At 29.1% G+C, this 16,587-nt stretch overlaps 1 protein-coding gene across 4 annotated transcripts in view; it reads right to left on the minus strand.

The window, feature by feature from the left end:
• Positions 1-9,769, minus strand: part of LOC129963496 (protein spitz-like) — a 145,780-nt gene extending 136,011 nt beyond the window's left edge. For 3 of the 4 annotated variants that reach the window (XM_056077915.1, XM_056077918.1, XM_056077914.1), the window contains exons 1-2: positions 9,650-9,758; positions 5,244-5,286 (exon numbers count right to left, since the gene is read on the minus strand). Coding sequence is in view for 1 of the 4 variants with exons in the window: in XM_056077917.1 (XP_055933892.1) it covers positions 5,244-5,256 (13 nt within the window). In the remaining 3 variants the exon portion in view is untranslated. Of the gene's footprint in view, positions 1-5,243; positions 5,287-9,649 lie in introns of all 4 variants that reach the window. The other variant, XM_056077917.1, reaches the window with a different exon arrangement.
• Between the last annotated feature and the right edge of the window lie 6,818 nt (positions 9,770-16,587).

A 16,587-nucleotide genomic window follows, 5' to 3' on the forward strand; every position in this document is an offset into this window, starting at 1 on the left:
GAAAATTAGATTCTAAATAGCTTTTAAAAACCATAGAAAATTAATTTCCCCCCCTAAAAATTATAAAACAATTCTTTTTAATGATATGCAATGTTTAGTTAGACATTGCAAGTGGCAAATAAATAAAATTGTTTGAAAAAAATATTTTTATTCAATAGTCATCGCAAAGATAAAAGATGAAACCATCCGTTTTATGCAATGGAAACATGGCTTTTAATAATTAAAAATTGACTCATTAATTCATTGCCATGAAATGTTCACTAATCAATACTATTCGCGGTATTTGTGAACAAAATTTGGAGAAAATCTGTTCAGCAATTTGAATTAGAACAGAGTGCAAACAATTTTTTTGATTTCACTTTCATCTACATAGATAGATGGTTTCATCGGATATTGTGATTGCATCTTTTATAAATAATTTGATATGTATTTTTTTACTCAACAAAATATTTTTAAACGTCGTATTGTAATAAATCTATAAGCCAATCCTTTTTAATGCGACATGAATTTCTCTAACAGAGTCGAGCCACATACATTCCCAACTTCCAAAGTATGTTTGTGACAAATTTCATAGTTCTATATCCAGCGGTCTATCCTGCACAGCGCCAATATACAAATTATTCTTAATTATTAAAAGAGATAGAAATGAATTGAAGATAATTACAATGGAATCGATTCAAATTCATGTGACGCTCGACAATAGTGTAATTTTAGCACATGAACATTTAAAAGTTATATGCGCAGATATCTTTATTATGTAACTACAGCATCGAATAAATATATAGTCATATCACATCCTTTTATACTTTGCAAGTTTTAGAAGTAGAAAATATACAAACCTAGGCAAAAAAAAAAAAAAAAGTAAATTTCTGATTTCAAGAAAATTTTCGATACGAAAAAAAAAAAAAAGTGTAATATAAAATTTACAACAATCATATTTCAAGCCCAGTTTACTCAGTGTGTTATTCGCTTACATAAATATTGCCGCCATCCAAAAGACATCTGCATCCATTCAATAAATGACGACTTCTTACTAAAGATCCAAAGGTAAACATTTTATTTCAAAATTGTGATGCATTCCCAATGGCACTCTCCCACAAACACTGAATCAGAAATTTCGTCACAGAACAAATTGCTCCGATGCGCCACAGATTTATTTCGAGAACCAACGAGGAGAATAGAACAGCCGCAAAAACATTAAAAGCATTTTAAAAGGTCGCTTTCCACAAGCAATCGGATGCCGTATGCCTTTAAGTATTAAAACATTTTATTCAAATTTAAAATGAGCCGTTTCTAATTTAAGTCTTTCAAATGCAGCTAACTTGAAAAGGCGAGGGAATTAAGCTATATTAACCCCACAATAAGAAATAACATGAAAATTAGTTATTAGAAATAACGAGAGGGGAATCGTAAGTTTGAATGGATGGTGAAGAAACAATATCCTAAATTCCGTTCCCTGAGAATCGTAACGTCTTACTCACGATGTGCATTATGCCCAAACAAATCTAATCCCCTCCCGTTCCTTAGGTCTTCTGCCTACGATACTAGAAGGGATGTTTACGGAAGAACTCAAGAATCAAAATTTTTAATACTTTTTCAGAACCTATATGCAGTTAGGAGTCTGTATGGGGTTATAAATCTGTATGTGTCTAGGAGAAATTTTATAGTTTTCAGTGCGTTTTAAAGCATGGTATATTAAAAAAAATTATTTAAATAATTATTTTCTGTTTTTTAATCTTGTGCGTGTGAAATTGGCAATCTATTTTAAATTAACTTTTCGATGAGCTAACGACATCACGGCAACATCTGTCAGTAATGAAAGTTTTAAATCGATTTCAAAATTTGTGCCAAACCGACAAACAGACAGACAAAACAACATACTGCTTTATCACCCAGTTCTAATTTCAAATCTCTAGCTCATTTGGAAATTAGTTTAAAATCAATTGCAAAATTTGCACCGAACGAACAAACAAAAAAGAAAATGAGTTAATAAAAACATATTAAAATGTACTGCGGAACGGGTTCAAACGTTTTAGATATGTAAACTGATAATAAATTCGTAACAGACGCAGTAGAGATCAAAATTTACCGTATTTTGAAAAAGTATTAAATTTTACTTAAAAATATAAAATAAAAAGTTTAAGATTCGTTAATGAAGATAAAATATTGTATTACATCAACAAGCATTTATTATATTAGCAATAAATAAAAATTATTAGCATTTTTAGTCTTTTTTTTCAAATCACTTAAATTCAAACATAGAAATATCAAGTTGCAAAGGCATTTAGATATTTGCACATGTATGAGAGTTTAATAATTGTAATTTTAACTGTTTTAAACTATTCTACAAATAATTCCTCAGCTTTAATTTACATTTTCGAAACAAGAACTTCCCGTTTGAGCTATAAAATTTAAGAATTTCTTTTTTCTGCTTTGAAAACCACTGGTGAATTTTCACCAATGCGTTCCTTTTCAACGTCATGGCTGGAATCAATTATAAACTATTTCCTCTTTAATCCAATAAAAAGCAATGTTTCTGGATGATAAACTAGATTCATCATGATCCCGCTTTCTAAAAGATGGCAAAGCATCGTAATATTGCTCCCTTTCTTTTCATAACAAATTTCCTATAAGTACTGTTTCCCGTATTCATAATAGAGTGTATTTATAAAATAATGCCCCAATTTTGAAAGTCCGTTAAAAGAAAACAAAACAAAGTTCAACTTTGTTGTGCATCGTAAATGAAAAATAATAATTCAAAGTTTAAATTCAACACAGTTATATATGCTCAATGTGAGCCCCACCAGAAAAGCGAAGGATTACCGATTCACAGTACGATCATTCATCCCACAATTTTTTTATGCATGTCTGATGTAAAAATTTGGGGGGGGAATTCAGATCGACCTGTATACCGCTGTATACAAGCGGTACCTATTTTATCGTTCCGGGGCTACATCAAGCAGCTTTTAACAAACTTAAGATATGAATACCAGCAGGCTTTCAAAACATCACATCCGAGATGCTGAAAGAGTATGAGGCGAGTTATCGTATCACCATGACATCCTTCATATTGTTGGAGAGGCTTACAATGAATGCCTATAACCGATTTGAATTGACACTTTTCAACTGTTATTTGTAATTCTCAATGAAAAATAAATTTGCACTTTTTTTAAAATCCCTCTGCAAAGTTTGAATATTCATTTATAAACAGCTTGCATTTTGTGAACATGCAAAACTAATATTCATCATAAGAAGTCAAACCAACAGTTTTTTTTTTCTGGTATTAAAACACATTTGTTGTAACTATAAAAATAATAAAATATTTTAAATCACAAATTTTCTTAAAAAATTATATTCCAATAACATAAATAATATATTTGATTGGGAGATATGCATTGATCAAACAAAGACCTCTACATTTACCCTAATTACTGAATCCTAGCAACATAAATGAATGTTTAAAATAGTTTAATACAATACAAAAATTTTTTATATCTTTAGAAAGATTCACGAGAAAAAAATGACTAACCTCTATTATTTGCAACAATAAATAAATATGTAGAAAAATCAATATAATAAGAGATTATGCTACTGGGCAATAAATACAGTCATAGGGACCTAATTAGTCGGTGCCCTGATGATAGGTCACACAGTAAAACCACATAGAGAATACAAAGTTCTAAATGAAGATGCATGCTAACAAACATTTAACAATAATAAATCATAAGAAAAATAGAATGAATACTGTTTAGGAGAACTTGATACCAGTAATAAATATAAATGTAAAATGTTTAAATTCAATAACCATAATGTACATTTGTTCAGAAATTGTAATTTATAAGAGATATTTTCTCTCTCCATGTAGTAGAATAATATTTCCAGAAAATTTAATGATATGTTTTAATTATGAAATGTTTCTAAATTAAAAACATAAAAAGTATAAAATTTTAAAACAATTTTTGACTTTGAAACAAGATTTATACAGATTTTAAATTTTATGTGTTTAGCAATTAGATAAAAGCACCAACATAAAACCCCATATTCATTCAAGGCAGGTAAATCACAGTGAAAAAAAAATTTCACCTGTTTATAATAGAAGAAAGGAAATTTATCAAAATATTACAATGAATTTAAAAATGGCTTAATTAATGAATTAATTAATTGGCTGTTACTAGCATAAGTGCAGTTAAAATGAAATAAAATTGGATCAGTTGTATATGAAAAATGACATCCCAGTCTACAGTCATTTAATAATACCAAACTCATAATTACACACAGATGCACGCATGCATACAAAAGAAAGAAGAAGAAAAAAATTGTCTTAGAATTATTTTTAAACTGGTTGAAAAACAGTGTTCTTACACATTAATTTAACAATTTCGTTTTAAATCCAAAATAAAATTTGCAATTTGCAAACTATATAATAATAAGAACTGTAAAATATAAGAAATGATGTTGAAGTATGAAGAATTTTAAAACAGAATGAATACTGCTTATCAAAAGATCTTAAAACTTAACAATTCAAAATATATTTCAAAAATTTTATAAAGAAAAAAAGGACTTAACTAAAGAGTAATCAAAACAAATTTTCATATCAATGAAATTTAAATTGTTATAATCTTAAGAACTGAAAACAGAAAAACTTATAATTAACAGTTCCAAATGAATTAAAGCTTCTTTCTTTCTATTTATCATAACAATGTCAGTGTTTAAAAAACTTAATACTCATTGAGAATTAATAAGGATTATGAATAAGCACCTTTGCAAATCACCTTTGATCTGAAATGATTGATTAATATTTTAACAAAATCAAGAGCAGCTAATAATAATTTGTCTAAAAAACATATAAATTATCTATAATTTTCAAAATTTTAATACTCCAAGAGAGATAAAATATTGCAAATTATCATTATAAACAATTTTTTCATAGTAGAAAACATAAAAACTGAGCAAAATGCAATCATCATGCATTGCAATAAATAATGATGTATTAAATTTTTATTACATAAATTTTTTTTAATTATCAAGAAAAGGCAAATTGTACCTGGAATAGTCATCTCAAGTGTCTATTTCTATTTATTTTGCATTTGAAATAGTACTAAGTACTATATCTAAGAGAATAGGTTTATATGACTTTTTACAACTTCAGTTGAAAAAGAAAGACTTTTATTGTTATAAATAAAGCAAATATTGAAAAAGCTAATATTAAAATGAGAGAAAAATGTTTTATTAAAACAACTTACTATAATTTTCCATGCTGCAACAATACAGACTGATGAATACAAACTAGAAATAAAAATAAAAATATTTTAAATCAAAAACTCAAACAAGGAAGAGAAACTTCAGTATTTACAATAATAGACTCTACAGTTGAAGTACTAAAAATCCAAGTTCATACCAATAACTAGATACTGATAAGAGGGTTTATCATTTTACACAGCAACCAAATGATAAGGAGGCACATAAAAGGTTTGACTTTTTATGTACTACCATTCCAATGATACTAATAAATATTCTCTTAATCATTAGCATTGACCTATTTAAGTCAGTAAATTTAGCATTCACTAACTTAAAAAAAAAATAAAAAATTGGATTATTGGGAAATAAAACTGATTTTTAATTCACAGGAAAGTATTATTAAAATAACAAGACAATTTTTTCATGCATTTCAGAATATTTTAAATAATTATAAATATTTTTAATTGTTATTTGACACTATATTATGCTAATTTCACAAAAATTACTTTAAAAATAATCAAATATAAATCATAACTTTCTTTTTTTAAGCTTCTTATCAAATAATGATGAGCATAAATGTTATCATAAAAGATTTTTCTATTATAGTCATAATCAACAAAATAATTACCAAAAGAAACATGTGCAACAACCATACATTGAAAAATCTAAAATGCATTTTATTTCGCAAGATTGTTCATTTAGTGTATTCAAGGGGGAGGGAGGAGTGTCAAATGTGGCCTAATATGTTCAAAAGCATCCTTTCATACACATTTAAAACATTCAATAATGCATGAAAATATTCCATATCAATATCATAATTAATATTCTATATGATAATTGCATAATAACATTGATAAAAGTTATGTGAAAAACAAAATATAATGCTCTTAGACATTGTGCAATGTAAGAGTCCTAAAAAAATATTAATGCGATTATGCTGAACTTGATGCCACTTTTCCATTAGGATTATGTAAAAAAAAAAAAAAAAAAAAAAAGACAGAAAGAGATTGCAAAAACTTCATACAACAACTAATACTGAAAAAAGATTAACACATAAGGTCAGTCAGTGCATAATGTATCTTTAATTATAAAATTTGTTCATATAATAAAGAGCAATGTATTTTTACTCCATAGGGATAATTAGTGAAAGGAAATATAAACATAGCTTCATAAAGATTATTATACATTTAGAAGAAATTATACTGCATCTTTCAGATCTTGATGATGCCAAAAACTCATTTCATTCTGTCTACAATTTTATATTGCCATGGTGTTCTTTTATTAGTAAGGTAAGTAAAACATATCCAAACAGTTAGCTGCCATTCTCAATGTTTTATTCACAGTTCAAAGTGATAACATCTTTATTAAAAATATCAATTTGTATATATTCAAAACATTAATGCAAAAAATTATAACATAAACAGGAAAATAAATTACACCAGTTAAATATAAAATAAGAACATGTATACAAAAAAAAAAAACTGCATAATTTTTTTTATAAAAAGAAATTATTTATACTGGTAGCAAATCAAGAGTGAGTACTGAGAAGCTGCAGCCCCCACCCAGTATAAAAAAAAAGTGGGATTTTTTTTGTAACTCTATAAGCCCTGATTGCCTGATCTCACCCCTTTCGACAGGGGCCTAACTCAGGCCCTTTGGGGTGATTAAATGAGTGTTTGTCGAGAAATACTTTTCATCACTTAAATTCACTTAACCGCTCCACAGTGCCTGAGTCAGGCCCCTGTTGAACAAGGCAATATTGGGTGGTCAGGGCTCATAGGGTTAACACCACTATAATTATTTGTTTTTTATCTTGGAAATATTTAACACGTAGTATATATAATAAATAAACAATATGGATATATAAAATAAAAAGTAAATAAATCTCCAGAACTACATTATTGAAATGTTATATAGTTGTAAAAAGTACATGTTTCACATATACATAAACGTTTTAGAACAGTTACAGTAATATCAGCAACAACAACTCCATAGAGAAGCTATAATATCCCGAGAAGATTAAAGACGTATTTGAAGAATATAACAGTGAAAAATTCAACTACCTTTCTGTCACTTATGACTATATAATATTATATAGATATAAATATTAATGATGCATAATATTAATAAGTTAAGTCAAAAGAATCACCATATGAATTTTATCTTATAATTTGCTGTCGTTCAATTAAAAATCAACTTATGTGTTGTAAAATTTTATAATATACAAAATTGGATTCAATTTTCTATATGCATGATAACATTATCATGTCTTTAAAACATTACTTAGATTTTCTTTTCAGTTTTCTTCCGAGACTTGTATATGAATTTGCGATAACAGCAGTGGCCGAACCTCTTGAACTTATCTTTAAAAGTTGAATTTACTTATATCATCTTTTTTTTATTTTATTACTTTGGAATTTTGATACTCTTTATTTACTACATGAAATAGGGAATCAATGATCTGATGATCAATTAAAGTGGAAGACAATAATGATAACATAAAAATAAGACAGGAAATAAACTAACAACTAATATAAACACAAGCCAAGATAACTTGCAACTATGAAAATTGATTGTGTACACAACTGATTAGCTGATTTAAAGGCAAAAAAAAAAAAAGCGATCCTTTTCTTCCCTTAAATTTAGAGATACTGGAGTAGCAATCACCGCATATTAATCTTGGAGCATTGATCATTTAATATTTTCACTTCCATTACCTTCATTCTTTCAAGGATAATTTATTTTTGTCCCTTTTATTGGATGTTTATGTGTTTTGGCTTCAATTTTTTGCTTTGACAGAAACATATCTGCTTTTTTAAATATTCATTTTTTTTTTTTTTTTTTTGTTAGAGGTTGCTTTTTGGAAACACTATACAGATAAAAAAAATTTTTAAGACCAATCAATTATTGTTAATTACCACATGTAAAAAAGATTAATGTAGAAGAGCAATTAATAGTGCTCTTTAAACAAGTATTATTGAACTGACTGCATGAATATGGAAATGTGTTTGTGTGAAGGGAGGTTCCAATATTTTTGCCAGTTAAGTTATCCTATCACCACTCACATTATTTTCTATCGACTATAAGAAATTTATACCATATACTAGTTACTATGTTTGAAATGCAGAATTTCAGTTACAATATATTAATATTAAATATTCTTCACCATAAAAAAAAAAACCCTCATTAACCTGCCACATGCAAATTAAAAGTAGGCTTCTGGACTCATCTAAGAGCATGACAAGTAATATAATAAGTCGCATCATTTAGTTATTAACTTATTTCTAAAATACTAGATTAGAGAATGCAAAACCAATTCAAATAACATTTGGAACAATAACAAACACAATATTTTCAAAGTATTGAGAAGCATATATATATATGATTATCGAAGAGGTTACAGAAAAAGAAAAAAAATATATCATTCCACTATTTCTTTAATTTTAAATGCACAATTAGGTACTTTTTCTTAAAACAAAAGCATCCAACTGTATACTAAGCATGCAAAATTAAACAACTTTATTGTGCAAAACATATACATATAAAATGTAAACTTTTTTCAATTTAATGTTTCCCATTTCAATTTGGTATCATTTTGAAACATTTTTCACGTTTACTAACAACTGCTAAGGTACTAATGCAGAAGTATTCACACACATCATTCATAATATTGATGAAAACAGTCGATTAAAAATTTGAATTCATTACGCCTGCACTAGACAAACCGAAGAAGATGTTATGCAACAAAAAAATCTGTTTCATTTTTAATAACAATGAAAATTAACTTGATGTAAAACAAAAAAAATTAGCCAGAGAATGGGCAGTAAAACTTAATTCAAGAGCATTTTTCAGCACTCATAAGCAGATTTGAAGAAAATGTGTTTCCTTTGTCCGAACTTTAAAGACAATAAATTTAATTTTCATACATAATTTTTTATTAAATATTAAGATTTCTATAGTTGAAAAACCAAGGAATATGATAAACTTGTGTTATCACTTAACAATTTTGAAAAAAAAAAATTAAGTAAACCTACGTCAACCTTCTTTAAAAAAAACTCAAGACATTTCTTATAAAATTTAAGAAGAAATGTTCAGCAGAGCATTCATTATTAAATGTTTAGAAACTATGGAAAGCCCCACCCTCACTTAAAAGTATTTATTTACAAACAATTATTTAATAAATATTTAACATAACATATTCATTTATAATGGGATTCAACAATATTTTATTTAATGTTACAACAAGATTTATTACAATAAAAAAAAAACTTTAACATCAGAATATAATAATTTGTAGTATTTTTTTTAATAGTGAACAGATGCAATGCAACAAGTATAAATAGAAGCATTTGCAGATTCTTTCTAAGAGAATTATAAAATGCAAACATTTATTATTTTTTAATTAACTTACTATTAAATATGCATAAATGAAAATTCTGACACATATTATCGGAAGATCGCACTCGGAATTCGTATTGAAAACTGAAAGTCAACGCTGATGACTTTTGACGGCGTTTCGATAGCAGTCGCTCAACGAGTTGAGTTGTATTCTGCGATAAGTAAACAAACGCTAATTATTCTGCTTTTTTTTGGTAACGATAATTTCAATAGCTTGAAATTGTACGATTTCTTCGTGTAACATTTTTTTTAATAATAAATATTCAGTGGGTTCCGAATAGCCGGCTTTTCAGGAATAAAGTCGATCAAAACCCATTTTTTATCACACGACTATACAACATTTTTTGCTGTCTTTTAAGGAGTGATTCGGAAATGTTTTTACAAATTAGTTTCATAATGGCGTCAATCGCGCCATTCTTCCTACTACGTCACTACCAAAGCCATGCACGATTGGTTAAATTTCGTTTGCAAACAATCTTTCCGTCACTATCGTCTACATTTTTAAGCTGGTTGAAAACAGTCGAAGTGTAGACGGTATTTGCCAGTGTGATAAGGCCTTTAGAAGAATCACCTACTCTTAACATCTATCTCTGTCCATATATAACACTTATGTGGACATAAAATCAGGCCAGATTTGTTAATGGTTATTTGTCAATAACTCACTTATTCGGCAAAAGACATTCGGAATTGACTTTATGACCTTTAGACAACTCTGTAACCATGAGCAGAATTAATCAAATTAACATGAATAGCGTTTTGTAGGAACAGGTTGTGAGTAACACAAGTCAGCATCGCAAGTGAATGTGGTTCACACGTAACTAAATATTATAAATAATTGTTAGTGTTCTGTATTTGTTTGATTGTTATAATTGCTCATGTTTGCTTTTGAAGTAATTGCTGCAAAAATTTTTTAAATATTGTTTTGTGTTAAATGAAACTGTTTTTCAGCTGTTGCACCTGGCAACGAGGATTATGTTGTTTAAATAAATAGAACGAGTGAGATGCTCGCTGTCACTTGGAATTGAAGTAGTCTGTGTTTTGATTTTATTTCTTTAAAAACATTTTCAATTGTTCTTCGTAATATCCTAAAATAAGAAATGTTTATTTTATGTAGTATCGGGCGTTTACAATCTGCACTTTAAAACACAGAGTCGTACGCCGATACTTCAAAACAACAACTACTTCAGAGGTATCAAACCTGAAGTTATTATTTCAAGCTTCAAGAAAGAGGCGCATCAGATCACAATCAATAATTATAGAAACAGTAAATATTTCATTTCCTTAGGTGACATCCCTAGCATTGAAGCATTATCTTCCTGGTCCAAAAATCGAAGGGAAGATGTTGTCTTGGGCAGACTAATCAGCAAAACAATTATAATATCGGGACTGTTGAATAGTTTTAACCTTCGTAATGATCCCTTTTGTCACGAATGTAATATCATTAATGATATTGAACACATAATTCTCCCGTGCGTATTATAGAGACAAATTGTGGATTTTTCTACAGTTAGAAAAACAAGATATCTCCTTCAAAACTGTTCTGGGTAAAATAACTGCAAACAAGACCAATCTGCAAGTTTCTCTTCAAGCAATGAAGCATTTCAATATCTACTAACTTTATTAACCACATTCTGTTGAGACTTTTCTTTTTGAGACTCTTTTATCAAAATTCCGTGCTGCGCGAACTGTCCGCCTTATTGTACATTTTCTTTTCACTGGAACTTTAGAATCTCGAGTATGATCTAAATCACATCATCACATCACCGCAACTGCTTTGCTACTGTTAACTGACTGAAACTTCATCTGGAAACAGAGGATAACAGCCATCGTAACTACAAATCCTTATCTCCTACTTCTTTCAAGTTTCAGATGTTATACATCTCTGACCAAATCAGTATCAAGAAATAAATGTTTTCCTCGAAAGCAGATAAATCACAGAAATTACCTCATTTAAATTCATCTCTATTCGCACAAAATGCCCCAAAACTTTATTTTGATACCTTCATAAAATTGGCTAGCATTTGGAATATTGATCAAATTCTTGCGCTAATAGCGATTTCTCGTGTAAACTCCCATCGAAAATATCATTAACAGGCAAAACTCGATAGACAATATGAAATATACTCGCCAAAGTAAAATACTCTTAACAACAAAGGTCCCAATATGTGCTGTCCAACTTTTTTCTTTGACGAAATTTTTGGACAAAGATATTCTGACTGACGTCATATGGGAAAATATTTTCTCTCTTTTTTTTGTTATTTGAATTACAAACAAATACCCCTGTGGGGGTGCTAGCTGCAGAAATACAAGAATAAAACAATCTCATCGGTGTTGAAAAGCTTAGATTCTTAAAGAAAAACTCAACAAATGATAAGTCGCCTTTTCTTATCTCTGTCCTTAGAATAACTCTGTCTGACTCCTTTAAAGTTTGGCTTATAAGTCAGTGCATCCAAGAATTCATAGACGGCCCTCTAAAAATGTAATAAATGTTATATTTTTGTTTAACCTACCCGAACTTGTAGTGAAGTCTTGAGCCTTATGAAGGGTCAAAAAAGTGCATCAATTGCAATGGTCATAATGGTCCCCATAATGCTAAACACAGAGCATGTCATCGTACGTCAAAGAACAAAAGATTCTCGAACTCAAGTGCCATAACTATATCGCAACTGGCGAAACTCGTAGAATTTTTCAAACCTCCAGCATAAAATGTTCCGATACTGTTAAAACCATGCTAGCAGCTATAGATTTGCAGGACACTCTAAATTCGAAATTTGAATCCTTTTTTCCAAACAATTAATGAAAGATTCGAAAAACAAACTGCTCTTTTAGGTGATAAGCTACAGAAATTTATTGAATGTATTACAAAAATATGTGCAAGATAATTGCACAAAGTCTTCCCTGCAGCGCCTCACTTACACATAAAAAGAAAATCCTTCAAAATTCGAATCATACATCTAACACTAAAATGCATTGGGATGCAGATAGTAATAATGGTCTGGAGACTACTCCAATTTGATATGTCTTTTTTGTTGATGTTATTGTTGCTTTCTTGAATGTTTTGGGTTTTTTCCGCCTCTTCAGCCTATAAACTTTGGATTTTGCAGCTCTTCCCCCCCCCCTTTCATTTTCATTATTTCGTCATTTGTTCGCCGTCCTTTGTCTTTTATTTGTACGATTTTTTCAATTCATTGTTTTTTCTCTTCTTTATAAAAAAAAATTTCCAAAATGTTCTTTTTGCAATGGAATTTCCATTAAAAATAAAAAATAAAAATTGTTCATTCAACCTCTATTTCCCACATCCACTTGCTGGACCTTTTAAGAAACATACTTGACTCCAGGTCTCTTATATAGATACAATCTTTCTGACATCCCTTGTGCATCAAGTGCAACGAAGACAGTGACACTTTCCACATTCTATTAAAGGGCTCAAACTGTACAGTTGCCGAGTTGCGATTTGAAAAAAATTTAAGATTGAAGAAACCAACATCTCATTCACCTTTCTTTTGTTTTCATTGCTTTTTCGCATCATTTAAATATCTTTATTCACGTCCTCAAAATTTTTGATATAGCCTCTAGGCATCCTGGGATAACAGCCTCTGTCGCACACTGTTTACATTCAAGTTCAAAAATTTACCACCGTGATCAAACATGAATTTCATTCAAATTTCAATAAATACACATCATTTAGTTAATTAAAGAATACTTGGTTGGAGTTGATTTTGTTTTCAACAGGCATTACTTTTACTATAGTGCAATAAATTAAACTGTAAAATTGTGTCAAAATAAAGGTGAAGCATTATATATGCACGAAAATTGTTATAATAATTTTTTTTAGCTAAAATTGAACAAATATTGAAAAAGAGAATAAATTTACTAATAAAATGATAGTTATATATTTTAGTTAATTATAAAAAACAAGTCAATAACTGCGGATGCATTTGTTCTAAAACCAAGCAAAATCACAATCCCATAAGATGCATAAATAAATATATCTGGAATTTTAAAAAGCCATAATAATCTTCTAAATCGTTCACTATATAAAACCAGGGGGAGTGGTTTTCCCGAAACTTTCTTTCATTCTAAAAAAGACGTCAATGTACTAAATCTTATCTATCTAGCTCTTTTCATGTTGTAGTTAGCTTGTCGACTTACATCCGAACAGAACTTCCTCAGAACGGATTTTGCTCAAAACTCGATAGACATCTACAAATTTGATGTAAAGGAGATATACCAAATTTCATTTGGCTAGTTCAAAGTGTTTTTGAGATATCTTTGTCACAAACAGACAGACATTTTCCAAAAATGTGTTTTTCCAACTCAGGAAGGTCTAAAGTGTGTAGATTCGACAAAATCGCGTGTTCACATTTTTTAGCGTTTACAATATTTTGAGAGGAGAAAATAGCGAAAGAAACGGACGCAGATTTATAGGTGAAAATTCACGTCAAATTGAAACGGAACGATAGATAACAAACCATGAAGTTCTATTACAAATTGGAGAAAACGACCATAGAAACGTATACGATATTGATCCAAACATACGGAACAGACGCAGTGAGCTGAAAATTCGTATATGACTGGTTTAACCCTCTTCAACGTCAATAGTAATACTCTCAGAGCCCCAGTCTTTAAAGTAAAGAATTATCTCCTTCGTGAAAGTGACTGTTCATTAAAAGGGCTTTTAATAGAATGTCATGAGCTTAACCGTCTGCCTTCTAAAGACAGTTTATATCTGAATTCAATTATAAACGGGAAATTTTTTACTAATGTCAGACTGAAATGGTCTGCCTGTTTTTCCCGCTCACTACAGGGGTAGAAATTCCGCTGGTGTCACTAATGACTGATACAAGTGAGGCTGAAAATCACTAACACTATTCTACCTTAGACTGTAAAAAAAGTTCCATGCAGGAAAAATATAACAAGTTTTTTCACGTTGTCACACAACAGCAAGTTTTATAATTTTATTCTTCATTTACTTTAACTAAATATAGTAAGACAATTTATTTAATTGCAAAATGCTGCAGAGAATCATAGTCATGAAATGAACATGGATAACATTTCGGACTTTGTATGAACCTTCTAAGCATTCTGGACTGTAATTATATCTTTAATATATTAATTTTAAAGCAAAAACGAATACATTTTTATCATTTGCAGATAGAAAATATCTACCCTACTAATATACTTGAATATTCAATATTAATAAGATAAGAAATAATTCTTTATTGAATTTCACCAACTCAGCAGTTTAATGATTTTTTATAGTATATTATTTTCAGAAAATCAATGAAATGGGAATTATCATTGCAGGTTCGCTAGGTATTATATATTTCTAGAGATATAATTAAAAATGCTAAGGTAAAATGTTTTAATCAAAATATTTTTTTCTTGTTTTCAGACTTTTTTATTAAGCTTGTAAAAATGAGAAAGATTATTGAACTTTTCATACATTCTGATTTTTTTCGCCGTATCATTAAACCATTTAAATTTTAACGAATGTTTTTAAAAAATTTCAAAATTTTCAAATGTTGAATAAGTTTAGAAATTTTTTTACCTTAAGGGGTTTTATTTATAGATCGCTCAAAGGCCGCGTTCAAAATTCTAAATCAAAACTTTGTTTTAAGAAATAAAATTATACAATCCATATGTGTTTTTTTAATATGGTTTCTAACCCTTGAAAGAAAAAATTAAACATTCTTTATTTTACATTTTTTTTGTCCAAACCATTAGGATCATTAATTTTATGAGACTGTAAATTTAATAAAAAAATAATTTAAAGTCAATTTTATGCCATCAAAAACATTACTTGTAAAAAAAACCAAGTCTCGCAACTCAATTCTTCTATCGTAAAAAGTTGTGAGATCCATGTAATAAATACCAAGTCGGTCAATTTATTCAGTCCCTACTTAAGGATCCTTCTGTCTTAAGTTATTACGTAATTAGCTAACCTAACAACATCTTATAGTGACCATATCAATATTAAAAATCTTTTATGGTTTAAATAAATAGATTGACTTGGCCATCGCATAGATTGACTTGGCTTCTCGGTGAACTTCGGGATGAGACCCCATCGCATGAAATCACAATGTATCTTGACATTAAATTAGATTACATTAACATATTATATTAATTTAGATTGTTTAGTGCTATTGCCAAGTCAATCTATTTATTTAAACCATAAAATATTTTTAATATTGATCTGGTTACTATAAGATTTTGTTAAGTTAGCTAATTACGTAATAACTTAAAACAGAAGGATCCTTAAGTAGGGACTGAATAAATTGACCGACTTGGTATTTATTACATGGATCTCACAACTTTTTACGATAGAAGAATTGAGTTGCCAGACTTGGTTTTTTTTACAAGTTATGTTTTTGATGGCATCTCATTTCTTTTTGTATGTAGTCTTCCTCTTTTTCTTTTCCGGTACTATTTCTTGAGCTTCAGCTATATTTTTCTTAAAGCCCACTCCCTGTCTCTATGGGTTTTCTCGTAAGTTTTGATGTTACAATTTTTGACAAGTCTGGACGGTAAATGCTTCTTAGTCTGTTGTATTCACAAATTGAGGATTCCTGCGTATTAACACTTCCAAAGTCGACATTAATTAGATGTAAGCCGTCCAGATTTGTAACTCTTGAAGGTGCCACGTAAGCTTGACCGGATGTGAATACTGCAGAACCGATTTCCATCAATGCATTATTTAGACCTAGGCCCTGACTTTTGTGTATACTTATAGCATAGGCTATACATATGGGAAATTTTTCGCGATGAACATAAGCTCTATTAATAATTTCAAATTTAGTTTTGACCGGACTAAGCTCATAAACATGTTCTTTATTAAATGTAATGTATATTTTCTTAATTATTTTTGTACTTTCCGGATCAACCTTTACTCTTTGCACTATACCGATAGAACCATTAATTAAAAAGATATTCTCGTCAGTATTTCGTCTT

This window comes from Argiope bruennichi, chromosome 3 (genome assembly GCF_947563725.1).
Source record: "Argiope bruennichi chromosome 3, qqArgBrue1.1, whole genome shotgun sequence".
Classification (NCBI taxonomy): domain Eukaryota; kingdom Metazoa; phylum Arthropoda; class Arachnida; order Araneae; family Araneidae; genus Argiope; species Argiope bruennichi.